This window comes from Rhinolophus hipposideros, assembly GCF_964194185.1.
Source record: "Rhinolophus hipposideros genome assembly, chromosome: 10".
NCBI lineage: Eukaryota > Metazoa > Chordata > Mammalia > Chiroptera > Rhinolophidae > Rhinolophus > Rhinolophus hipposideros.
Genome location: NC_138056.1, coordinates 22,646,390 through 22,674,352, shown reverse-complemented (window position 1 = coordinate 22,674,352; position 27,963 = coordinate 22,646,390). Strand labels below are relative to the sequence as shown.

The window sequence follows — 27,963 nt, the reverse complement described above, 5'->3', positions numbered from 1 at the left end:
GAAGGGGCGGGGCCAGGGGCGGAGTGACCGGCGGAGTCTGATCCCGCTTCGGTGGTAGCAACGTTGTCCCGCGGAGGGTGCAGACGCGTCCGCCTGGGCCGCCAGCGAAGTTCTGCGACGCTCGTCGGACGCCATGGCGGAGAACCGGAATCCAGCCAGCGACCAGATGAGGATTTGGAAGGAGCAGCGCGCTGCGCAGGTACACCCTTCGCTCTCGGGAAAATGGGCCCGCGGGTAACGGCCTCGGCTTCTTCCCCAGGGCGGCGGAGTCCCGGGGGCTGTACCACGGATCATGGGCGGGGGCCGGGGGTGGGGTGGGGAGCTGCTTTTCGTTCCAGGTGGGGTTCCGTTTTCGGGGAGGAGGGGAAAGGGTTCTGGGGCGGGGGGCAACGGGCCTGCAGGATTTGTCGCGAGGGTTGGTTGGTGCAGGTTGTCGCGCGAGCTGGGCGCGCGGGTGGTTGGTTGGCTCCGCATTGTGCACTTTTGCCAGCTGGGCCAGAGGTCGTAGTTTGAGGGAGGAAGGGAGGCGCCGTGGAGAAAGAGGCAGAGAGCTGCAGCTGCAGGAAGGGAAACGAGGGCGAAAGTGGGAACAGGCTCCTCTTTGACGTTGCTCAGACAGTAACTACCCGCGTTCATATTTGCGGGGTGCCGTGGGGTGAGGGCCCGTGTTTTAGCATCTCGATGTCCCTGGCACCGATCACGGTGACTGACAGTACACTGCACAGCCTTAAACGACTCCATAAAATCATTTTTTTTAATCATTATTTCATTTGCACTGAAAAACATCACGCCTAGCGTTTTAGAGCTGGAAGTGAGATGAGGGATTAATGTATTTATTCACGCCTATTCTTTGCCTGCCTGTGGTAGGTACTGTGCTGGAGGGAGGTGTGCAAATTCCAATGAGGCCAGAAGTGTGACATTGAGAAGCTCAAGGTCTAGTCTGGGAGACAAGACATATAAACAGATGATTACCATCCATTGTGGTCAGGGCCCATGTAGGTTATCTGTAAAGGGGGCAACCGGCTTTGCCTGACAGGCTTCCCAAAGCAGGTGACATCTGAACAAGAGCTTTAAAGATGAGTAGGATTTCAGCCAAGTGGGGGTACACGAGGCATTCCTGGCCTGTACCCAAGGGTGCGGAGGTTGGATTAGATAGATAAGAGCCCATCTGGTCTGAGTCTTCTTCTATCAAATTTATCAAATTGGCCCAAAGAGTCTAAGGGACTTGCCCGATTCTGTGGCAGCTGATTGATAGCAGAGGGAGGAGTAGAAGTGTCGTTTTCCTCATCTTTCCTTTTGCTCTTTCTCAAAACCGGGTTAGTGTAGCTGAAATGAGGTATTCATGCTAAGTGCCTGTGGATTACTTTCTTTTTGAACCATTGATTTTTGTACTTTTTAATTTAATGCTTCTTTCATTTGGCAAAAAATGTTTTAAGACTAAACATGCTTTAAGATTCATGTTACATGCATCAATAATTTGTTTTTCTTATTGCTGAGTAGTCTTCCGTTGTATAAATATACCACCATTTGATTTCCTTTGCTATTTGCAGTGTCTGGATATATTATGAATAAAGCTGCCATAAAAAGTCTTACACGAGTCTTTTTGTGAACATACACTTTCATTTCTCTTTGGAAATACCTAGGAGTAGAATTGCTGGGTCATAGGGTATGTGAATGTTTTATGATAAACCGCTAAGCCTTTTTCCAAAGTGGTTGTGCCATTTTACACTTCCATCGTCAGTGTATGAGAGTTCACTTGCTCCACATCCTGTCAGATTTTGGTGTTGTCAGTCTTCTAATTTTAGCTATTCTGGTGGTTGTGAAGTGGTAGCTCATGGAAGTTTTCATTTTCATTGCTCTGATGGTCAGTGGTGCTGAGTGTTAGGTGCTGATTGACAATTAGTATATGTTCCTTGGAAATATCTGTTCAAAACTTTTGTTCTTTAAAAAACTGGACTGTCTTTTTATTATTGATTCATAACCCATATTTTAAGTTAAATCATGTGTGGGCTAAGTGTTATAATAATAGATCCTAAAATAAATAACGATATAAACATATTAGAAATTTATTTCTCTTACTTGATGAGCCTAACTGGTTTGAGGTTTAAAAGGGAAGTGAATACTCTGCTGCTCAGTTACTGAGGTCTCCAGGCTGAAGGAGGCTGTTGCTTGGTTAACACATGGCTTTTAAGATTGCCCTGGGCATAGTTGTCCAGCCACAGAAGATTATGAGCACGGAGGAGTGTGTGTGGGAGGTTTAGGAGCCAGGCTGGAAGGGGGTCACTTCTCACATTCCATTGGCTAGAACTCTGTCACATGGTCGCATCTAGCAGTGAGGGAGGCTGGGAAATGTAGTTTACCTCTGTGTCTAGGTAGATGACATTACGACATTATCCAAAGCATACATTCCGTGTTTGTTGAAAATCTATCCAGACATTATCTTGTGGTGTGAATGGCAAACAGATATAATATCTTTTTAAAGGTTACTTCCTTTTTACTTTCTGACATTAAAATATTCTTTCAATTAGAAAATTATGACAGTAATGATGGTATGTTTTTTTTTTTAAATCTCTTGCTTGAGAAATGCTTTTATATCAGTGGGCAGCTATGTATCAATATCTTCCCTCTCACTCCCCAAATTGTTTTTACTTTTACTGGACTGTGAGAGCTTTAAGTTTTGGAACTAGCATTGGAGGTCACCATGTTGTCTCCTCCTTCCTGAAGACCCAGACGCAGAATGCCAAGAGGGCGTATGATCCTTTGGAACCAGAGTGTCAGCTAATGTGAAAGCAATTTATTGGGCGTCTCCTTTTGTGGACAGATTTTGTTGCTGACGAGTGAACCGGTAGCTTTGTAAATTTTAATAAGCGAGCATTGCATCAAATGTGTTCATAGGTATGACTCGGATCTTCTCAAAGATCTTTATTTCTCTTTTTCTCAAAATACATTTGAGGGGAGGGAGGTGGTTCTCCATGTAGTCACTTTGGATGGAACTTAAATGGGAACTTTGTTGCTCACTGCCTAGAATGCCATGGGCCCTTCCTTTGGCATACTTAGGCTTAATTGGTGACTTCGGATACCTCAAAAATTGGAGAATTTGAATATTTCAAGCCTTACCTTTTAGAACAGTTCCCTTTTTACCTGGGAGAGAGGTTGGGTCTTAGTGCATCCTTCCCTGTCAATGAATCATAAGACAGAGTCTGTGAGGATCTATGTATTTTTTAAGGTAACTTGACGATAACCACATTGATGTAACACTACCAACATTTGGAATAGAGAAGGGGTGACCGATAACTTCCTGTGCACATGTGCTTTCCTTTGAACTACTCAGGAATGGAATTGCTGGGCCATAGTGTCGGGGCGGGGGAGGCATTCCTTATAAGTAGTGGAATAAAAATTTTAAGCTTTCCTTTCCATTCGCCAATATCTAGACCACTCCATATTTTTTCTCCAGGCAAGAAAAAAAAGGCTGATTGCAAACTATAAAAAAAGCAAATATTTGTTTTTGTTTATTTTCTCTTCACTTTTGTTCTTTATTTTCTTTCTGAGTATTATGACTACTGTAGTTCCTATTGCAAAGAGCAAAGGAATTTTTTACGTTTGTGGATCAATTATCCTTGTTGATAATTTTTTTCAAAAATTAATATAAGACCCGGTCTTATATTACATTATGTTAGATAAGACCCGGTGTTATAGTAAAATAAGACCAAGTCTTATATTAATTTTTGCTCCTAAAGATGCATTAGAGCTGATGGTCCGGCTAGGTCTTATTTTTGGGGAAACACGGTGTTTCATCAGAGAAAGCCAACCTTCTACTCCACCCAGGAAAATTTATATATTCATGCCTTGACTTGAGTGAAAAAATAAAAAAGAGCAAAGCCAAAATGGAATTTAACTTTGAGTCTCTATTTGTAGTCATGGTGCTAGTTTTTAGCCAAACCAGAGTACTTTGCCAATTTCCGCAGCCGTTTTCATAAAATTTTGTCTCAACGTGTTTGATCAAAATTTGAAGTTATAAGTTCAAATATTTACCTTTTATTTTTTTGGAGGGGAGATGTGGGGAGAAGGATAGGCTGTTGCTACTTTCTCCTATCGAAATAATCTTTCTTGGCCGTTTCATATTGGTCCAGAGTATAATTTATCACCTGTTGAATCCACAAGCGTTTGTTGTACACTTGTTGATAACTGAGCATTGTGTCAGGTGTCCGGGATAGAGATGTAAAGGAAGAGACTGTCTCGAGAGGAAAAACAGTGAAAATAGGCAATTATAATATTTTGTTTTATGGGTCACAAAAAGAAAGAAGACAGCGAGCGCCCTGGGGTCTACTCTAATTCAAATTCTTACATTGGGTGGGAGGGAGGGCCAAAGGTGGCAAAATTCCAGCATTCCCACTCTAGGATTCCGTGATTCGGTGTCATCAGGGGAGTTCATCTCATTCTTTAGCTCTTTCCTTATTCATTCATCCACTACTCTGCATCTGCCTCCTTTGGGCACAGATTTTAGTTTTGACCTTATCACCGTGACCTGGTCTTGAGGGGACATGTGGTCTCATCTCTTTTCTTAGCAGCAGCCTTTTCCCTGTTTTAGGGATGAAAGGATGTAAATGACACTCTGATCTATTAACCTTTTTCCTTTTACTGTGCTTCTTGGTATCCTTTCTCATAGTCTTCTCATTTTTGGAATGTCCCCTTTATTTTTTTCTGGTTTCCTTTATTGCCTTGTTTAGATGATGAAAAGACTCTTATTATTTCAATTGTGGATCATCCAAAAGCTTTAAGTCAGTAGTTCTAAATCCTGGCTTCACTTTGGAATCACCTGGGGAGATGAAAAAAAATCCCATGCTCAGGCCTCACCCAAACTAATTATATAAAAAAATCTCTAGGAGGATGAACCAGGCATCAGTATGATTTAAAAAGCTCCCCAGATGATTCCAGTGAGAGCCAAGGTTGAAAAATCAAGGTGTGAGGTTTACACTGAAGGTGAGGTTATGCAGTTTCACTCTTCCTTTTTCTGATTCATGTTCTGCTTTAAATTTTCAATGGAAGGACAGTGTCACATGGATTAGCACATGTATATCTCCCAAAGAGAGTGGCGTGATTGGGTGGTAACTGCTGACTGGACCCTTAAACTTGTGTATAGTTTGGAAGGGTTTGCTGCTGGAGGGGAAGGTGGTAGGGTGAGAGAGTGTGGACGGTGCCTACATGTCTGTCATGGTTTCTGGAAAGTAAGACCCAGAATGCTTTGCTTGTGCTGTCAGGTAACTTTCTCACAGCCCAGTGAAGTGGTAGCATATAGATGCCTCGTATGTGGCTTGCATTTTGCGTGCATTTAGCTCTTTTAGTCCACGTACTAACTCTGGGAGGTACTTATTTTTTGTCCATTCTGCAGATAAAAAATTGAGACTCAGAAACTTTGAGTAACTTGCTAGTAGCTTCACATCTGATAGTTGGCAGAACTGGAGTTGGACCCCGGCTCTGTGATGCCAACACTCGTGATTTCTCCATGTTGACCTCTTCCCATTCCATTGCAAATAGAATTCTAGTGAGTAAGGGGGTTTATTAGTGTGTGTGAGTCTCGTTCATTAATTTTGCAAGTTCCAAAATCTCTCTTATTCAGTACATTTTTCCCAAAGAGCTCATGGTACTTTTACAGTTTTTTTTACGTGATTTCCCCCTCCCCCAGATATCCCCTTCTAGAGAAGAAGCAGGTATTGACTTTATTTAAATATTCAGGACAGATGTGTATGGAGAGTCAAAGTTATATACTCGACTCCAGGTTCGTGGAAATTCTGAGCATAGTGCTTTTCTGGGTATGTAAAGCTGGTACCACTGACTTTTGTCACTAGACCTTTTTGAGTTGTTCTGCCAGGAGGGAGGTACTTTAGTTTTGCTTTCCCCACACATCTCCCTGATTTCCCAGTGACCAGGGGAGGATATTGCAGAGGCACTTGTCTGTGGTCAAAAGTAGAGTTTATGACCGTCGAACAAGATGAAGCTAAGAGCTGCCCAGGATCTTGTGGGGCTTAAAAAAAACACTGCTCCCGCCCTAGAGAAGGGATAGCTGCGAGGCTTCTGATGTAACTGAAATTGGAGAATTGAGTGGATTAAAACGAATTCTTTATCACAGTAAAATAACCTATCCCATTTCAGACATTTGACATCTTTAGAAAATTAATACCATAAAAACCATTGACTTTTTTTTTTAATTGAAAAGATGTTGCAAAAAGCAGGTATGCACTGCTTGAGAGAAATGTATGCACTGTACAGGATGACCCACTTTAATATCTATAGCAGTAGTAAAGATTTGGGAGTTCTGATTAAGCATTAACTAGCATAGCTTCTCCAGAGATCATCTTCTCACTATGAGTTTGGACACTGAGTGTGAAGCACATATGATCCCTTTTTGGGGATCCCTATCTGTGTGGAGCTTGGTGGCTCCATCTAGAGCAGGAACCAAACAGGTTGGCGGGTTATTGATTCATCTGTCTGTTCTTCGGAGCAGATTTCTTAGCAGATTGGTGTTGAGATTTCTGAAGGACTTCTGAGACCTGACTATCAATTTCAGGCAATGGTATATCTTGTATTTCAGTACTTTGGACACAGGAAATTTAGAAAGACTTTGGCAGAAGGTATAAAAATTGCAAAACCATGTACCTATGACAATGTAAATTAATGGTTATGTTGGTTACTGACTCTCCTTCCCTTTTTTCCTTTCATGTTCACTCAGCAACCTGATGTCCTCACCACTGGGTCCGGTAATCCAATAGGAGACAAACTTAATATTATGACAGTCGGGCCTCGTGGACCCCTTGTCGTTCAGGATGTGGTTTTCACTGATGAAATGGCTCACTTTGACCGAGAGAGAATTCCTGAGAGAGTCGTGCATGCTAAAGGAGCAGGTGAGAGCTACGTCTGTTTGTTGTAAACGCATTGTTTCATAACCTCTGGGTTAAAAATTATTTCTCAGAAGGTTGGAGCTCCTTTAATAGGAGTGCCCAGTCTCCCTTCCTGGGAGGAAGGGAAAGATGTCCATCGCAAGAGGAATTAGTAATTAAGTGATGCTTATTTCCCTGTACTGAACAGTATATATAAAATTCTTTATTTTACTAAAAATAAAAGTAATCTTCCTTTTCTTCCATTCTGTAGTTTAGTGAAGAAATAAAAATGTGGATATACAGACACAGACATACTGTAACTGTAACTAGATTTTGATGGTGCACTAACTGGATAAATACTGGGATGAACTGGGCAAAATTGAGAATACTTGTGTTAGGGTGGTGGGTTTGTGGTGATTTTTCCTTCTTGTCCAAAACGTCTGTAAAACTATTATAGAGACAAAAGACGGAGTTGGTGTTTCAGAGAAAGTTAAAAACTCAGGAAAAATAAAGCCCGATAGAAAGGAAGAAAAAGTTTTTCTATTAGCTGCGCAAGTGGACTCCTAATTAGGACTTCCTGATTTCTTTGTTTCCTCTTCTTCTGTTTTCTCCATCTTTTTTTGCATGGCTTTTCCATGATGACTTTGATATTTTGTTTAGTTTGTTGTTTGGCTCTGTGGTGTCCTTCCTAAGTATTTAATCTATTTCTTTCGTTCTCTCTGTTTTCTTTTCTCCTCCTGGGTTCTACCTGGACGTTAGGGTCCTCTCCGGCCCTGTGTCTTTGGGTCATCCTTGACTGTGATTGATTACTTCCAGGCCCACTCCTCTCCTCCTCTTGGCTCCAGCTGCAAAGCACTGAGTTAGCACTGAATAATAATAGGGCTTTGCATTTTACTCTCTCTCTCTCTTTTTTTTTTTTTTTAAGGAGGGTGCAGCACACAGTGGCCCATGGGTTGGGGATCAAATGGGGAACCTTGATGTTATGAGTGCTACGCTCTATCCAACTGAGCTAACTGGCCACCCCCTGCTTTCCTCATTTTGTGTTTGGACATCTCCCCTTCTCCTGTCATATTGGAAGCTCCCAGAACGCTCGTGCTAACCATCAGTTTCTCTCATCACCCAGATCCCTATGGAGGGTCTGATAGACTGAGTGATGGTGTCATGATGAGGATTTCTGTGTCTTTCTCCTTAGGGGCTTTTGGCTACTTTGAGGTCACGCACAACATTACCAAATACACCAAGGCAAGGGTGTTTGAGCACATTGGAAAGAGGACTCCCATTGCAGTTCGCTTCTCCACTGTTGGTGAGTCTGTCCGATTGCATGCCTGGTGTTGCTTAACTCAACACTGTACCGTATTTGGGGGCACTTATAACTTAATTTCAAGAAAACCTTATTAGAAGATAGACAATAAGCACTTCTGCAAATTATAGCCAGGTTTTATAGTAGAAAAAATATTTTGAGACATGTAGGAAATTACTTATAATTTTGTTTGTTGAGGTCTTAGGAAATCACACTTGTGCAGAGGCCACCTCTGCAATTCTGTAATGTTTGGAAAGAACTTTTCTACAAGTGGTTGCCTCAAACGGAAGTGTGGAGTTGGGGCTCTTATTCAAAAACCAAGATAACAGCTGCCCTTTATTGAGAATTAACTCTATGCCATCTATGGTTAGGTGCTTTAGATACATTAGCTGTAATGTAATCTGTGGATTTACGTTGCAAAGTGGGATTATTTCTATTTCTGAGAGGTGAAGTGATTTTTCCTATGTAACAGAGCTAGTGAGAATTAGATCTATCATACTGTACTCAACACACTGTAATGTTGTGATTCTGTTTCTATTTCAGTTTGTGTTTGTGCATTTTTAAAAATACTTTGGAATGCCAAAATAAACAAAATTAAGAATAAGAACCCATATTTTAACTCATTTTCTTAATATTAACCTCATCATTTTGACAGCTCATTTATTCTTTGTTCACTACCTTAATTTTCGTAATTATTCTTGTCCCTTATTTTAATTACCTATTTGAACAAAGCTATCTTATGATGTTAAATGGACAGTCTTTTCAGCTGTTATTACATAGATAGGCATACCTCAGAGATATTGTGGTTTTGGTTCCAGACCTCTGCAATAAAGAGAGTACTGAAATAAAGTGAGTCATAATCTTTTTGCGGGTGGAGGGTCTTGCTTTAATTTGTAAAAAAACACAACATCTGTGACACTCAATAAAGTGAAGCGCAATAAAACAAGGTATGCCTGTACTCTCTTATTACTCTCAATTAATTCTTTTGTTTAATTTGTAGACCAATTTAGCTGGTGGGTGGTAGAAATAATAACCTAGACACTTTAATACCTAATTTCCTTCTAGGAAATGGATTGGAAAGGTTAGACCTCAATGTTTTTTTATGACTTTAGGCTTCTTAGATGCAAAATACTCTGGCTTATGCTTCATTTTCTCCATATGAATCTTTTAGCTGGAGAATCAGGCTCCGCGGACACAGTTCGTGACCCTCGTGGGTTTGCAGTGAAATTTTACACAGAGGATGGTAATTGGGATCTTGTTGGGAATAACACCCCCATTTTCTTCATCAGGGATGCCATACTGGTAGGTGGTATTTTGTACTCTACGAATGCTTGATTTCAAATGCTCTGTATAGATTGGGATTTGAGGGGAAGCCCCAGGAAAGGCAGAAAGAAGAGAATTTGGGGTTGGCTAGATTGGCTTTTAAAACACATTGTTCTGTATTTTATATCTGTTTATAAGATCAAATGATAATCACCATTGGTTTTAGATTTGGCATTTCAGGATTCACTGACTTAATGGGAATAGTCCAGTTTTCCTTTCAGTGTGTGGAAGATTAAGAAAAAGAGGTACTTTGCCCTACGAACAGGTAGAGGGTAAAATTCATTTTAGGGTTTGGCAGTTTAAAATTCTAGGATGATATTGTTCATAATATCATAACAATCCATAAACCTAGCAATAGGCATTATATAATATAAGACACCATATTTCCTGTAAACTTATTTTTTTCTCTCTCTTTTTCCATTTAGTTTCCGTCCTTTATCCACAGCCAGAAGAGAAACCCTCAAACACACCTGAAGGATCCGGACATGGTCTGGGATTTCTGGAGCCTGCGTCCCGAGTCTCTGCATCAGGTGGGACCACTTCTTTTTCACTATGTTATGAGTATAATATATCACCTGGGATGGAACTGTAATTAGGCTTCATAACATGTTTCTCCAGTTTTGACTATTTTATTGGAATTGGTTTCTGACTTTCTTTTTGGGAGGCTTCCTCAGATTTCTTGATCTTGAAGTTTATATTGACTGATTTTGTTAATCTTCCCCCATTTGTAGCCCTTAAGTGATACTAGAAACATTATCAGTTGATATTTAGCAATATTAAGGATTAAAGCCTCTAGTATGAAGTAAAGCTTTTTGTATTTGGGAAACGAGGTAAAAATAGTGCCAAACAAATTTGCTATTAAAAAAAATTTTGAATAAAAAGTTAGTCTAGTTTTCAGATTTGTTTTAGCTTTTCTTTGTAGGATTTTGAGCCCTGAGGTTAATGATTTACCTGTCATTCTGCTTTAAAATTCTTTTTCTTTCTTTTTTTTAAAATAAATGATAATAATGGTAAGTCTTGCTGTGGGTACTTGGCTAGTATGTCCCATGTCATTAAGGGATTTTCTGGAAATTTAGGAATGTCTTAAAAATCTAGGATGTTTTGATTTAAACTGAGACTATTTAGGCTTTATTTTTTTGTTCCTTAGGTGTCCTTCCTGTTCAGTGATCGAGGGATTCCAGATGGACACAGGCACATGAATGGATATGGATCCCATACTTTCAAGCTAGTTAATGCAAATGGAGAGGCAGTTTATTGCAAATTCCATTATAAGGTACACGTTCCCTTTGGGACAGGGTGCCCCATCTCCTTACTTCTGAGGATTTGGCAAAGATCAAGGCCTCTCCCACCTTTCCACCCCCAAGGATGAGAAATATTGATCTCTGTAGTTAGTACCGTGAGTGTTTTGTTGGCCACCACCCAAGTGAATAGATGCTGCCCAATTAGGAGTGTGTGTGGTCTCTTTTTCGTCTCCTTTTCATATGGCCAGAGAAGACCGCACAGCTGCTGTCAGTAGTTAAGCTTGCTTCTTCTGGACGCTGGGAGCTCTGTCGTACACATTTGGGAAAGTGTTCCTTTTCTGTAGCTCTCTGCTGTAATGGTTCCGGTGCTGGAAGGTGCACACTGAAATTCATTTCTCCCTGGAGAGAGTAGATCGAAGGTTTTGGTTTGTGCTCAAATGTGAGGAGATAATACAGGCCTCTAGGCGAGATCAAAGGTTTCTACCTGGGTTAGCCTACCTTTCCAGAGTTCTTTGTTGAAGTTTAGAGTCAGGCATTATTACCAAACAGTAAAGTATCGTGCTTGACGTTTCTTAGCCCTGAGTCATGGGTCTGAGCATAGATATCTTTTTGGGTCCAGGGTGGGAATAAGGCAGAATTAGAGCATTCTGTTGGTAAATACCTGTCTCAACATTACTTTCGATATCTGATGCTATCTTTCCAAAAACATTTCAGCTTGAACTTCTTTCTTTTGTTCTGTAGACTGACCAGGGCATCAAAAACCTTTCGGTTGAAGAGGCAGCAAAACTTGCCCAGGAAGATCCTGACTATGGCCTCCGGGATCTCTTTAATGCCATTGCCACGGGCAACTGCCCCTCCTGGACTTTTTACATCCAAGTCATGACCTTTAAACAGGCAGAAACACTTCCATTTAATCCCTTTGACGTTACCAAGGTGAGTCAGTTAACGACTAAATTGTTTTCTTTTTTAAGTCTCTTTGTACCTAATTTTAACAAATTTCCAGTCAAGCACTCATCATGATAGGGAAGTCATGTACAAACTGCAGGGGTACCACTTTAGAGTGTCCTAGCTTATGAATGAATGCTCACCAGTTCCTGTTTGGCAAGATCACTGCAGTCACCTAGGGGGCTTGATATATTGTTGTTAGCAAGGAACAAATTTTGTAAAAATGATGTACTTTTGCCTAGGGAAAGCGTCAGTATTTACCGTTTACTGTTGGGAAAGAGTCAACCAATGTATTCACCTTAAGTTCTTATCATTTGATTGGATTCACCATTATTATTTTCACTTATTATCATTGGTTTCATTATATTTGAAAGTTGGCATTTTTGTGGGTACTTTACTTTCCTTCAGTTGGTTGTCTTGTAATTGGAACTATGACATTATTTTTAGATTTGGCCTCACAAGGACTATCCTCTTATCCCAGTTGGTAAAATGGTCCTGAATCGGAATCCAGTGAATTACTTTGCTGAAGTCGAACAGTTGGCATTTGACCCAAGCAACATGCCCCCTGGCATTGAACCCAGCCCTGACAAAATGCTTCAGGTAAACCTGGGGGGCTGAGAGGTACTGTGGCGGTAGTGCGTGCGAGTGCCTGCTTACATGTGCGCATATGCGCACACACATACACAGTGTAATTTGGCAGGGTCTTTGTATGAAGAATTAACTAGAACATTGCTTAAACTTTCATTTGGGTTCGTAGTTCCTGTGGGACTGACCAAAACATTTTGAGATGGGTATCACAGTAAAAACCAAATTTCATATTAAAGTCCCTCCATAGATTAAGACTTTGACATTTAGTCTCTTAATTTAAAAAAAATCGTATTAGAAATGTCTCAGGTATTTGCAGAGTAAAGCACTGTTTGTCCAGTCTGTAGCTGACAGGAGGGAATATCATTCATTGATTATAACGCCTTGGTCGGCATAACTTTATTCATTTCCCGTTCCGTGGTGATGCTTGAATTTTTCCATCTGGAAAAAGAGATCCGGACATGATTTTTCCAAACTAAATTTGTTCTCTCAGTCATTAAAAGCAGTGGGTTAATTTAACCATTTGTCTTGGTAATGTTCCTAGGCATTCAGTACTTTGTTTTTTCTCACAAAGAGTGAAAAATTCTTCTTGGGGCTAGAAGTCAGTAGGAAAATCATTTGCTTAATAATTATCGAGTAAATCAATCTTTTGCGTTTTTTGGACTATGACGATGAAACAAAAGTTAAAAATTACACCCTAGATCAAGCTGCGGGGACTGATGGCTCTTCTTATGTAAGCATCTGATTCCAGTTCAGGTGTCACTCCTTGAAAGCAAGCTAAGAGTCCCTTGTTTATTTAATCACTTTTTTGCTTTGACAGTGGGAACATTTGAGACTTTTATAGAAAATAAGTTTTCTATGAGTTTTTAGTGCAATGTAACTAATATAAATTGAATACCTATCTACTTACTGTGTGTGATAGACCATCTCGGCTGCTATAACAGATACAAAAACACAAGATAACTATAACATAAGGCAGAATGATGTGGTGAATATGGAGAAAGCTTGTCTGATAGGAGGAGGATGACAAAGTCTCGAGAAGGAGGTAGCATTTGGGATGGCTTTTGAAAGATGGACAGGATTTTGATTTTCCACAGAGGTCAAATGGGGCAGGAGGGGGACATGAGGAGAGACACAGAGGTGGATGGTGTTGGGTATATTTAAATTGTAAACAGTCCACTCTTTCTTAAAGGAAAGAAATAGTTTGGGTACACTGAGCATATGTTGGAAGGGACCTCAGTGCTTGAGTAGCAGTGTGTACAGTTGTCCTTCCTAGGAAAAGAAAAGTTTCCTTCAGTTTTGGGAAATGTGATCTGGTATGTTGTATCAAGTAGAATCATTCCGGTTGGTGATAAAAAGAAGAGGGAGCTGGGGTTGGGAATAGAAAAGGGAAGTCAAGCAGATTACAGAGGGTAAACAGAAGTGCTCACATTGGAACCGGAGAGTAGAGGAAGCCAGACAACGTTTCCCTGAGTCCTGAGCCTCCTCTGCCTGGGTGCTTTAAGGGAGCTGAACTGTGAGCAGGAGCAGTTTATGGGATTTGCCTTTGCCAAGGCACAAGATAGTCTTGGCTAAGAACTAAGACTGCATAACCCTGGTATTGAGGGAGCAGGTTCAGGAATAAAAGGTTACCCAAAGGCTTTTCACAAGAATCCAGGGTTCCCATGGGACCACAGTGAGACCTGGAGGCAGTGAGTGACACTGAGTGCTACAATTAGAAGAGCACTGGGGCATTGGATGGAGGCCTAAGCCCCGGGAAAAGGACCACACAGCAAATACAGCGAATACATATTCTCTACCAACAAAAAACAAATGTGTCGGGGCATCTCATTGAAACTGTGAGGAAGAGAGTTCTGGGAAAAGTATGATAAATGGAAATCCTATAATTCTATTAGTGAATTGGCGTATATGAACGAATCATAGAATTTCTATTAGTATTACTTTCAGTTATGCCAAACACATATTTTAAATTTTGTGTTCTGTCTTTATAGTTTTTTAAAAATGGAGTTTAAAAAAGAGTTTGAAAGAGCTTTAGTAGGTTCAGTCAGGATATCAGTTCCTTGCCTAGTTTTTTCTACAACTTCTTAGGTCTTTGAGCTGTGAATTGTAATGCCATGAACCATGTTCCGGTCCATGCAGGGAGGGACGTGGTACTTATTTAGCCGTTTGGTGACCAGTGAGGAATTGTTTAAGGTTTTCTAAGTGGGTAAGTAATGTAGTCTGCATGGGGCCCTAGGAAAATTATTTTGGCAGGAACGTGTGGTGTGCCACTGTTGGAGGAGGCACTGGGAGTGGAGAGCCAGTTAGCGGGACTTTGAAATTCCTCTGATGAGAACTGATGAGCATCCGAGGGTGGTAGAAGTTATATAGTCATGGACAGTGTTCTCAGTTTCCTTTCCACAGGTCACATTAATAAATTTTAAAACTGTGTCATTCCAAGCGGTAAGCCAGACGGAGCATGGTGAAAAGACACAGTAGTAGAATGTAAGTCACTAAGAGACTGTCTCCTGAGCACCTGATGATGCAGGTTCAGCCTTTCTTTACTCTCAGACTCTGCAGTTTACCAGGAATAGAGAAGACCGTGTCCTGATTGCCTGCGTGGGAGAACTTTGTTCTGCTTTCTGACCCAGGACCAGCAAGGGGCTCAGGCACAGGGCCGTGGGTGAGGCCTAGTTGATGTCAGGGTATACTGTGTTTCCCCGAAAATAAGACCTAGCCAGACCATCAGCTCTAATGCGTCTTTTGCAGCAAAAATTAATGTAAGACCCGGTATTATATTATGTATTATATTATATATTGTATTACATTACATTACATTATAATGACCTAGTCTTATATAAGACAGGATATTATGTTATATTATATTATATTATATTATATTATATTATATTATATTATACTATATTATAATTATACTATAATTATAGTATACTATATTTGTAGTATAGTGTAGTATAATTATGTAATTATACTATATTATAATATATTATATTATACTATATTATATTAAAATAAGACCGGGTCTTATATTAATTTTTGCTCCAGACGCATTAGAGCTGATGGTCTGGCTAGGTCTTATTTTCAGGGAAACACGGTAGCCTTGCTGTGTCCATTTCCCAACCTTGGCTCTCTATCTGTAGGTGGGGTAGCGTTGCCTTATAAACACAAGGTGACACAAAACCGGAATTACATGATAGAGGCTATATCCAGGAACTGCTTGCTTGTGGCTCAATAGTATCTTCTGTCCTGTTGGTACATTTAGAGCCTAGCTTAGTCCATTTTGAACTAAAGGAGGAAACCAGCTTCTAAACTACAGGTGGGTCTCAGTCATGGCTATATGACCAGTCATCTAAATATTACCTTAGGCTATTGGAAATGATGATGTGTGGTAGAGTCACTCAGCCAAAAGCAAATTATTGACAGAATAGTGAGACTGGAAGCGTGAGACTTGAGCATGTTGTTGGTGTGAGTGATTTGGTACAAAATAATTGCATAAGTTGCCCTATTCAACTTGATTTTTATAAGAATATTCTTTCAGATTCAAGGTCAATGAAAAGATCAGTGAAAGAAAACTGCTCATAGAGTAGAGCTTTAAATAATGAGAATATTTAAGTAATTGGATACTAAGATTAATGTAGAGTTAATCATAAACCTTTCTGTTTCAACACTAACTGAAAGAAACTTCAAAATGCTTATCATTCTGCCTTGGTAAATATGTAACTTAATTTAATCTTTGATTCAGGACCTTGTGGCATTATAGGGCCGTCATTTTGAACCACGGATTTCTTTGTGTATTATTGCTTTGTTTATATCTACAAAGTCTCAGAGCTTTCTGACATAAATCAGATTGTAATATGGGTGGTGTTTTTGTGTATAATTTCCTATACAGTTGGTTTTGTGGAAATTTGTTTCTTTTTGTTACTACACACAGTCAGTGTCTGTTTCATTTATGACTGTAGGGTCGCCTTTTTTCCTATCCTGACACTCACCGCCACCGCCTGGGACCCAACTATCTTCAGATACCTGTAAACTGTCCCTACCGTGCTCGAGTGGCCAACTACCAGCGTGACGGCCCCATGTGCATGTTCGACAACCAGGGTAGGCCTGAGACATCTGGCTCCCCCTGTGAGGGCAGAGGGCACTGCTGAGCAGAAGGGCGGGATGGCAGGCCAGTGGTTTTCAGTCTCACCCTATGGGAACTACTGTTCTGGGAAGGGGCTCCCCAGACGCCACTGCCAACTGCGTATTTCTTGCCCAACAGTGACGGTTTAAGCTGCCTTAGGACTCGCCATTATCTATTTTACATGTTTCATCGAGAGTTTCCACTTCAAATTTTACTTGCTATCCGTCTGATAATGAAAGGCTGGGAGAAAGAACTTTCACTCTGGCAATAGTAGAGTAGGATCCATCTTAGAGGTTAGGTTTTGAAGACTCTTCACAAAAGGGACTATTCCTTAAATCACTCTGAAATCACCAGGACTTAGAATCTTGGATGTCCAAAAGCCAAGAGTTCATGTCTTTTATTTCTCTACACTTCTGCCTGGGCTGTGGAGGAGCAAGCCTAGCTATGTAGAATTTGGAGGTGAGGGGTAGGTTAGAATAGGGGACATAGAGCAAATTAAAGGATTCATTCTCTCTCACCTTTTTTTTTAAGTGACGGAGTTGAATTCATGTAAATCAACTGGTGAGATGAGACCACTGCATTTTGGTTTTTGGAGCTCATTTATCAAATTTGTGTTATTTTATCCCCTGTTAACTACTTTTTGTTGGTGCCATATACCAATATCTTCTATTTCTAATTACTAGTTCTAATTAGAGAATGCTTGATTATGTTTTTTCCTTTTAATATTCCAGTTTAGCATAGATCTTAGTTTTTTTTTAATTTTCATATTTAGGACATGTGTTTTAGTAATAAGTTGCTTACATTGATCCTTTCAGAAATTTCATTAACATTATATTTATAGCCCTAGATGTCTGTATTCCAACAAAGTTAATTTTCCTGTGATAAAAATAATACACGTGCCCTACAGCCCATTTGGAAACTAAGGAATAAGAAAAACCTGCTTATAGTCCCAACACCCAAAGGCCACAACTGTTATATTTTGCTGTATGTTTTGCCAGTCTTTTCTGGGAATATTTTTTACACACTGAAGATTATTTTGTGTAAATAATTTTGTGCCTTGCATTTGTTACCATTCTCACTAAGCCTTTTCCACGTATTTATTAACAAGCTTACATGCCCACTAACTGATTCTATCAGACGATTACAGTATTTCTGCTCTCTGAGTTTACAGTTACAGGATGTATTATTGCTCAAAGTAATTGATACTTCCTGTGTCTGTCTGCTGCATTTTTATTCTAAAGTGGTTTTATTTTCCATTCGTATTTCTTGGTCTTTTCATTATTGAGACTTATTAGAGAGATTGATGTATATTTTGGAATCCATTAATAGTTAATTGCTTCATGTTTACCACTGTAGTGGCATACATATGAAAAAACTACAAAAAAGGTTTAACCACTCTTTGTCTCATTTTAAAAATAGAGCATTTGGGCTGTGCTCTTAAGAGTTCGATAAAAGAGCTTAATTTTTCCCAGTAGTTACTGACTTGAAGACAACTCCCACTTTGAGTAAAGGTCAGAGCTTATTTGGAAATCAGATTTAAAAATTACTCAAATAGGCACATTTCAAAGTGCGAATTAATGCAGAAAACCATTGTGGTTGCTAGTTATGGGCACACTTTGCTTTTCATATAGACATGGCTGACCTGGAATGAAATTCTTGGGCCAGTAACTGGGCTCCATAATAGTATGGTGTACTTCCTCTGCCTACATGCACTTGGTACCTTGATAAATGTGATAATCAGGCACCTCTTGATTATCCACTCTGAGTAATCCATTCTGGCAGTGTGCTGGGTAAAATTCCAGCCCAGATTGGTTTGTTCAAACCACTTAATATGTTTCTAGGTTACTCCTGTTTAGGCAGTGTGTGTTCATATAATTCAAGCTTCTGCTATTATTAGCCAAATCAGAGTATAGTTAGGAAAATAAATATGCCAAAATGGAAAAAAAAGGCTTTGTATATTTCTCCAGAAATCATAAAAGATGTTTTGATTGTATTGCTGTTTTTTTTCTGTTAGTTCAAAATGCTGACATACTAGACATAGCACAGTTTTAAAAGTTCCTTTTTTATTTATTTGTGGAGGGAAGTAAAAGTGAAGCTAGAATTGAATAAAATTGTAGTCAGTACAGGAGAGATACCCTGAGAATCCTAAAAACCTTTAAGGAAAAGGGAAGTAGAATTGTGTGATTGGAATGTAGTATGTGCTGGAATGGAAGAGACAAAAACCCCAGAGTTCTAATCCCACACCTGCCACTAATTGCAGTTACCATTTCCAGCCACCGTTTATGTGCCTATGACCCGGAGGTGCAGCGCTAGCACTTTTAGCTGCTCCCAAGAATGTTGTGCTTCAGCATCAGATTGAGCCTGAGCCCACATCAAGTCCTCACATTTGAAATGTGTCTTTGGGCCTCGTTTTCTGTGGGGGTCAAACCAAACCTTTATGTATTTTTTTTTGTACGGTAACCATCAGAAGATTTTATAGATTAGACCATTTGAAGTGTTCAGAGGGAATTTGCGATCTCTTCATCAAGACACAGAGTGAGATAGCCCACGCGAGCATTTGGGAGATGGCAGTATTCTCTTAAGAATCTGAGTACTGCCTGTAGGTGAATGTGGCACATAAAAATAACATGTTCATGGCATGCACGTGTATGTATGTGTATGTGTGTATACATACTCGTATCCATAAGTAACTGAATTTATTTCATATTGCATTGTTTGCAGACTTCCTTCACTTTCTGTCTCCCTAAGTGAATCTGTGTGGTTTGCCTTTAAAGGTGGTGCTCCCAATTACTACCCCAACAGCTTCAGTGCTCCCGAGCAGCAGAAGTATGCCCTGGAACATAGTGTCCACCATTCTGGGGACGTGCGACGCTACAACAGTGCCTGTGATGATAATGTCACTCAGGTAATGACTTCCTTGTCTGCCGTGTCACTGAACCACTTTGTGTCTCGGTGTCTGCTGGTTTCCCCCCTTTCAAGGTGACTGACTTCAGGGAAAACCTCTTTAATCGTAAGTCAGTCCCATTGTGAGATGGAGTTGAAGAGTTGTGTTACTGTGCTCTTTCAGAACAAGATAGGACTCATTTCAATTCCCCCACATTTTATTGAAGGGATAAGGTGGGGGCCCATTGGGGAAGAAGTGATTTCATGGAAATCTAAGAAATGAGCAAGTAAAGCTTACGTCAGCCAAACCTAAGGATCTGGGCAAGACTGCTCAGGTTTAAGAGACTAGAACTTGATTCAAAATACTTTCGGAGCCTCAGTAGCAAGAAGGTAGGTGTTTCCACTGCAGGGCCCAGTATGCCCGTGACGCTGCTAGTCTTCGTCTGTCTGCTTCTGCTTTTTATGTAATACCAGCTGCTTATTCTTGCCATGTCCTTCTATTTTCTCCTCCTTGCCTCAGAGCCTCTGTTTTAACATGGCTGTGGCTTTGCTATGACCATGGCTTAACTCTTCTTGATGGCTTCTTTCTCCATATATTACACTTTTTTTGGGGGGGTGGGTGGGGGAACCATCTTTTATCTCTTTCAATACTTCTATATCAGATTCTGGAGAGTGGAAATCAGATTGATTTGACTAATCTTTTCTCTCTAGGTCGCATCACTGCCTCTGGCGAGCCTATAGCTAACTGCCCTGGGTCAATTGCCCACCTTTCTCATGACCTGTGGGCTCCTAAGTAGATGCACTGAAAGATACCCTTTAACTTTGAAGGGCTGCCACCTCCTTAATGTGCTCAGTGCAACTTATACCACACACAAGAAAAGAATAAAGTTAAAAAGTATAGTTGTCATAGAGCTCTGCTTTGGTAGTTGGTATTAAACTTAGTATTCAAGTGAGACTAGGACCTATTTCTAGTTTCTCACTTTGTAAATGTGGGTTCCAAGTAAAATATACTAAAATACAGGAATTGATTCACTGTGAAGATAATCTTGATTTGAAAGGCACTTATGTGTGTACATAGATATGTGTACATAAAAAAGAAATTACTTTGTTGTAGGATATAAACCATATTTAGATGGAATTAAACAAATCCTGAAAAGCCTTTTGTAGAAACTGCATTATACTTGATATGCAGGTGATACCAAGTATATTACAATACAATTCCTGCCTCTCAAAGAATTTTGCCTACATGAGGTCTATTCCGGTATTAAACTAGCTAATATAAACTCTGCAGAAATTAGATAATGAGGCTATTGCTTACATATTAAAGCTTACTAGATAATCATTCTTATTTTATTGAGGTATTTTCTTATCGCTATACTGAAGTCATGTTTTTGAGCAGTCATGATACTGCTTAAAGGTTTATAGCATAATCCTGTAACTATAAGTCTCATGGGTAATGAAGAATGTCCAGAGTTATACTCTTAAAAAAAAATGACTCATTTGGACTTCCACTTCTGGCTTATGGCAGCCTAGCTTTTATCAGACCTGTTCTCTCATGGAGAACATGGAAAGCTAGATAAGATACAAAAAGCATCTGCTTTTTAAGGCTTTGGGGAGCTAACAAAGCAATAAGGATTTGAGGGGCCAAGATCTTGGACAGAAAAGTAGTGCAGAGATGTGAGCTTGGCATTAGGGCCCTTTCCTAATGAAGCATTTGATACATTCGTAAGCATTGGCCAAGATGCTGAACAGAGTTTACAGCATTTTCATGGGTCTGGAGGGATAAAAATTGGAGTTCAGGGCCTGCTAAGGAAGAGGCTTCTGGTTAACCTCCCAGGCTTTCAGTTGGAATCCCTGAAGGGTCACGCCCAAGAATAAGGGCAAACCTGAAATAAGCTTTCCCTCACAAAAACTGAGGCACAGCTTTGCATCAGCTCAATCTCAGACTGGATTAAAGCAATTTCTATCCTGTCTGCCAGAAGTAAATATAAATCTTCAAAGGAAAATAGGGCCTCAAATTATTTCTCTCTGTTTTATTTACAAATGTCCAGCATTCAGTAATAAATTGCTAGCATACCCAACACATGACTTTATGACTGAAAACCAAGAGGGGAGTAAAAAAGCTGTCAATAGAAACAAACCTACCATTGACCCAGATAATGTAATTGTCAGATATAGACTTTAAAATTACTGTGATTAATATGTTCAAGAAAAAAACAACACATGGCGAATTTAACAAGAGAACTTTATACAAAAAGAATTGAATGGACATACTGAACTGGAAAATGCAACAACTGAAATTAAGAACTTAGTAAATGGGCTTAAAAGGAAATTAAACACAACTGAAAAGAGGATTAGTGAATTGAAACAGAGCAATAGATATTATCAAGAGTAGCTCATGAAAAGAAAAAAGAAAAACTCTTCATTATGAGACACCATGTAGAGATTAAAAAGGCAAGCCACAGGGTGGGAGAATACATTTGCTGTTCATCTAACAGATGACTTGTGCAGAATATGTAAAGAACTCCTACACAACAATAGGAAAGAAACAGAACCAAATAAATAGAAAAAAGAGCAAAAGACTTGAACAGGAACTTCACAAGAGGACATTCAGACAGAAAGATGGTTTACTTCACTAGTCATCCAGGATATGCAAAATGAAACCACAAAGCAATACCACTATATATGCACGAGAATGGCTAAAATTAAAAAGACTGACCATACCAGTGTTGTGAGAATGAGGATGAAAATACTCCCTGGAGCTGATTTCAAGCTACCAGCATGATGTTACTGAACCTGTGGCATTGGGAAGTGATGTTCATTATCCCACTATGATAGTATTTCCACCATGGAGATGAAGTAAATACAAATGTCCTCTAGAACTAGAGGTAATACGTATTAATTAACAAGTGACGTGTTTTAAGGGTTTATTACTTTTGTTTGTAATGTTATTTAATTGTAAGTTTATACAATTTAATTTTTAATCATGGGTATGTTTAACAAGTCACTCACAGAATTCCTAAAAATTTGACAACCTGCTCTCATGAGCAAGTTGGCAGCAGCACACCAATGGAATTGCAAGACCAAATTCCTTTTAGTTCAGGATGGTAGATTGAAGTGACATGTTTGTAGGAGGGAGGTCTGTCACCTAATTCTCACACATGATGTATTGGACTAAAAAAATCAATTAAAAAGTATGTAGTTGAGCTAATAAACAAGAAGGTTCAATCTCCAGTTTCCAGAAATGAAAAAGGAATCACAGCAGTGCATGAACATTGAAGGCGTATATCTCATGGCGGTAACCAAACCCTACTTACATCTTATTAATATTTTATGCCTCCAAGAGGCTAGGAGTTGAGGCCTCAAACTTAGTGTCGTGGAGAGAGAGAGAACTGAGCTCTTGAAATAATGACCACAACCAGGAACTGGCATCTCATTGGAAAAATTACCCACCAGACTGAAGATGCAGCTTGGAAGCATGTGGACTCTACATGGAAGTAATTGCTTCTGAGAAGTTGGGGTCCCTTTCCTGTACTGTGCTCAACTGCGGTCCCTGCATTCTTGTCCCACTGAGAACCATATGGAAGTCCGGAACTGAGAAACAAGTGAATCAGTGAACCTTGTTAGGCCTCTGCATAGGTGACAAAAAGAAAGTCACCATGTGAAGCCACCTTCACAGCTCATACATATTTGGAATTTCTGCAGAAGGTAACTTGTGTTGAAGATGAGTCTTACAGAAAAATTACAACACATACAAGGAAATCCAATGCCCTGAGAGATTGCACATGCAGTAAATGATTGCACATGATAGAATAAAAGGGATTTAAAATAAACATATATACAACATTAAAGAGCTACAGAAAGGAATATTATCTATAAGACGAATAGGATATAAGAAAACAAGAACAAATAGATTTAAAAAAGAACTAAATAGAAATTTTTAGAAACAAAAAATACAATCTTTGAAATAAAAATCCAACAGATACAGTGACTCAGTAGGTGTTTAAACAATCTGTTAAATACAGCTAAAGAGAGAGTGAGTGAATTGGAGATAGATCTGAGGAGAGCCCCATAATGCAGTACTTTGATTAGATTGCGTTAATATCAGAAGTCTGATTTTTAAACTTTCATATCAGATTTAAACCTTTCTTAAGTTAAAAAAATGTTATAGCTTATTTCATAACTTAGAAAAGAGAGAATGAACAGATGAATGAAATGTTGGAATAAAATTATACCTATAACCTAGAAATGGTTGTTTTCAGAAATGAGCAAAGACCATTTGGACTCACACTTGATACTGTGTTTCCCCAAAAATAAGACCGGGTCGTATATTAATTTTTGCTCCAAAAGATGCATTAGGGCTTATGTTTAGGGGATGTCATCCTAAAAAATCATGCTGGGGCTTATTTTCCGGTTAGGTCTTATTTTCGGGGAAACATAGCTCCTATTTTTCATTTTTATCTAATGATGATATTCATCTTAGAGGTAAACCCAATTATCTAAGGCAAATATCACTGTTAACATCTATCTATCTTCAAGAAATCTTGGCTTTTGAATAACTAAAGTTATGTATTAATGAATTAGGTTTTTTCTCATTCTGTGGTTTTGGGTGAATTGAACAAAGGTTGTATTGTGCTAAGTTTGCATTTGATAATTTGCACAATCTGGACTTGTCAGTAATAAGAGTGGGGTGGGATTTTTAATTGTAGGTTAAACTGGCTTTTACTTATAAGAGATTTATTAGCAGTGACTACAAAGGACATTAAATAGCAGTAACCACTGACTTCTTCCTATTTTGCTTAAAATAAAACAAAACAGAAACTGAGGAACTCAACACAAATGACAGTTTCAATTATAATTTAAAATTATTCTTAAATTCTAAAAGCTTTCATTCTTATGCAAATGAGAAGTCTCACTTTTTCATTTCAGAAGTCACATATTGGGCGAGTTTTGTTTGTGATAACTCTGTCTTTTCTTTTTTTTATTAAATTTATTGGGGTGACAATGGTTAGTAGTTACATAGGTTTCAGGTGTACAATTCTGTAATACATCATCTCTATATCGCCTGTGTGTTCACCACCCAGGCAGCTCTCCTTCCATCACCATATATTTGCACACTGTATTTTCTATGTGCAGGTGCGGGCATTCTATACGAACGTACTGAATGAGGAACAGAGGAGACGCCTGTGTGAGAACATTGCCGGCCATCTGAAAGACGCACAACTTTTCATCCAGAAGAAAGCGGTGAGTGATATTTTGGAAGCTGAAGGATGACATCTGCTGGCTTGAGAAGGGAGTGCAGCTGTGTGAGAGAACCCTTAAAAGTGTCTATTTCTATTTTACTTGAGCTAAGTGGACTTAAGAAAATGAGAACTAAGCCCCAATCAACCTCTGGTTATTTTCTCTCCAACGCATATGGTATATCCATTGAGCCTTAGCGTTTGTCCAGTGTGTAATAATTTAGTTGAGTTCAGGGTGAACTGTCTTCTATGCTGTTTAATTTGATTGCGGCCAAGTTCTGTGCAGCAATGTTCAGTATCAAAATGGGGTCCTGTCACAATTTTGCTTTGACTTTAGATGATACAAAATACAGATTACATTTTTACATTTAGATTTGACGCCTGTCTAACCACTTTATGTCATGACACCTGACCCTCCCTCCTTCAGAAGCAACTAGAAACTTGCGTGTTTTCAGGAGTGAGAACCGAGCTGCTTCCAGAAGTCAGGCTGAACTTTTGAACTAAGATACCTTGGTATTTCTGATGGCAGCTCATTGTGTTGTGTGAAGTTTTCTCACTTGTGGTTTCCTGGCCTGCCACAGGGGTAATCTCCTTGTAAATATAGGAAACTTCACTATTTCCTTGTCTCTTGGGTGCTGCTTCTGTGTTCATAGGGGCAGCTGGGCTAGCAGCCGTCTGGGATGTGTTCAAAGGCCTGGAGACAAGTCGCAGTGGGCTGGGCGTTTTCTCTGGAGCAAAGTTCTGTGTCTGTAACTATCTTTTATGAGTGTGTGTGTGTCTATAAAAATCAATCTTCGTGGCACTATTTATTTATTGCTTTTTCTAGCAGAGAGCCGGACAGTTGCTCTGTGAGATAGCTGGGACAGGTTTTAATCTTACTGATGAGAATGATTGTAAGATACAGAACTAGGCAGGCCGCTTGGCATTCTTCTCACATACGAGTATGTTGAAGTGTGAGGCTTCCTGTGGGTTTTGATACCCCACCTCTTTCTGCTGTCTGCTTGGGCTCAGCCCAGGGTTGGGAATTCCTGCTTGAAGTGTATGGAATTGCCCAGCAATGTCTTTGTAGACTTCAAATTCAGGCAGTGTCTGGGCCCATTTCTTTATACAAATCACTAACTTGTTGAGTTACTGAGAGGTCAGCTCTTTCCATGTAGTCAGTGCAGCTTACCTCCTCTGTGTTTTTCTCATAATGTTCTATGAGGTAGGTGAAATTATCTTACTCATTTCATGGAGGGTGGACGTGCTCAGATGAATGATGTATCCAAGGTTGTTCGTACATGTCAGAGTTTTCACGGGACCCCAGTCTTACTCTGTTTTTTCATCACTGCGTGGTTCTTTCTGTGGAAGCCTTCTTCCTCCTTTAGAGGGAACACTGTGAGACCAGCACTGGGGCCTGGCCTGGTAGGGACTCGGGTAATGTTTACATTTACTTTCAGGTCAAGAACTTCACCGACGTCCATCCTGACTACGGGGCCCGCATCCAGGCTCTCCTGGACAAATACAACGCCGAGAAACCCAAGGTGAGCCCAGAGCAGCCTGGCCGAGGCAGGGCGTGTGTTCTGGGTCAGACCTTTTTAGACTGATTCTCCTCAGGGACAACTATTCGATTGCTTAAGCAGCTGTTCAGAAACTCATTTGAGACGTAAATGAATTTATATATCCTCTCCTGTAAAACATATACTCTTGATTTTAGCTCTGGCCAATATAAGATAGTTCCAGGTGAATGCATTCTGAATTGTTGTTATTTTCATTTGGTGCATATTAAAGCTAAGATAAACCACCAGGTTGCTCCTGCCGACTGAGTTGATTAGTCTGCTGGTCTTGTTCTTTTAAAACAGAACGCGATTCACACCTTTGTACAGCATGGCTCTCACCTGGCTGCAAAGGAGAAAGCTAACCTGTGAGGGTCGGAGCCCCGGGCTGGCGCCTCTGCCACAAAGCACAGTATTCACACGCGCAGTCCACTCACCACGGGACAGAAGATTCTACTGTGCGAGATGTGCCAGTGTAAGCATTTGTCTTTAGAATGATCCTCCAGATTTCTATAGCAAATAATCTAATAATGGCTTTTAATCTGGTTCCCTAGGGGAAAGATGAAGGCTAATACTTAACAGTCACTTAAAAGAAACATGTAATTGCTTTCGGTAGTTGGTTTGGTTATTCATTTAAAATGACTAGAATGAAAGTTTCTAGCAGAAATATAATTTAATTCAATAAGAAAAAATCTTGATGGAATTAGTATGTTTGCATATCATCTCATGGCCGGTTATATAAAAATATGGTTGTAGTTATATAAGAAGAAAAGATAAAGATAATCCACCCAGAAACTTTTAATTTTCCTAAGTTCTCTAGAGGAAAAACCATTTAATTGCCTTAGCATCTTTTGAAAATAACTTCAGTACTGTTACGGCTTAATGCTTATTTCTTCTGCTTGTAATGTAACCAATTTATTTTTAAAAACTTGGAATTCATTTATGCCAATACAACATTGATTTTACAACAGACTGATGTGTAATTATTACATTTTTACAATAAAATAATCTATACATAAGAATAGAGAATGGTATTTGATTTCTTTCGGCTCCAAATATAACTTGGAATGTTCCACCAGTCTCTTAATCTGAATATCATCTGTTATCAGATACTTACCCTTAAAATTGAAAATACCAATATCATGAGGATACTATGTTATTTGTTTAAACCAATAATAGCCTTTAGACACTGGGGACCAGAACTTTATTGGGAAAACAACAAACTTCCATACTTTGAAAATTACTTAGAGCTCTTGCATATTAGCTCACTTCTTTATCTGATTCTGAGTTTTTAAAATAAGCGTTCACAACCTCACTTTTTTTTTAACCCATATTTACAGATCATGTTTGAAAATCAACTAGAACACTTTAAAGGTGAATTCTGAATACCAAATGAAAACCTGCTTTCCTTGAAAAAGCTTATTCCCTTAGTCTCAGATCTTCAAAACCAGTTTGTACTTAGTGTCAGGAATTCCCAGAGTTCTTGGGCTTCAGGAAACCTTTAGACCACTAGTAGATACAAAGTCTCAAATTTTTAGCTCAGACTTCTTTACTCTATTTTGTCAAACTGTCCTGCCTAAATTCCTCCTGTATTTGAGTGTGCTTGAAAACTTGTAGTATTTGTAGACATAGAAAATAAATTTATCCATTTGTACCCAATGGTGAATACTTTTAACGTGGTAATTTTACTATACTTATATCTTTATAGTATTAAATATATAAGATAAACTCAAAAATTAATACAATTTGACAATGGAAAGGAGGTTATTTGAATATTGGTTATTAAGTACAAAGAGTTTTTTGAGATATTTTTCTTCTTTGTTCTATTCTGTAGTATAAAAATAAATTGATAGTTAAAATCACATGTATCTAACACATTTCTTGTATGTAAAAAATTGACACATGTAAGTGTC

The 27,963-nt window shown here is 39.3% G+C and overlaps 1 protein-coding gene across 1 annotated transcript; it reads left to right on the top strand.

Annotated features, from left to right (window-relative positions):
* CAT (catalase) lies at positions 1 to 27,963 on the top strand. The gene is made up of 13 exons (XM_081064861.1): positions 1 to 199; positions 6,728 to 6,899; positions 8,068 to 8,178; positions 9,347 to 9,477; positions 9,924 to 10,028; positions 10,646 to 10,771; positions 11,481 to 11,672; positions 12,132 to 12,284; positions 16,229 to 16,367; positions 19,167 to 19,297; positions 24,412 to 24,519; positions 25,955 to 26,038; positions 26,357 to 27,963. The coding sequence occupies exons 1-13, from the start codon at positions 134 to 136 to the stop codon at positions 26,420 to 26,422; spliced, it is 1,584 nt and encodes a 527-aa protein (XP_080920987.1). The 5' UTR covers positions 1 to 133; the 3' UTR covers positions 26,423 to 27,963.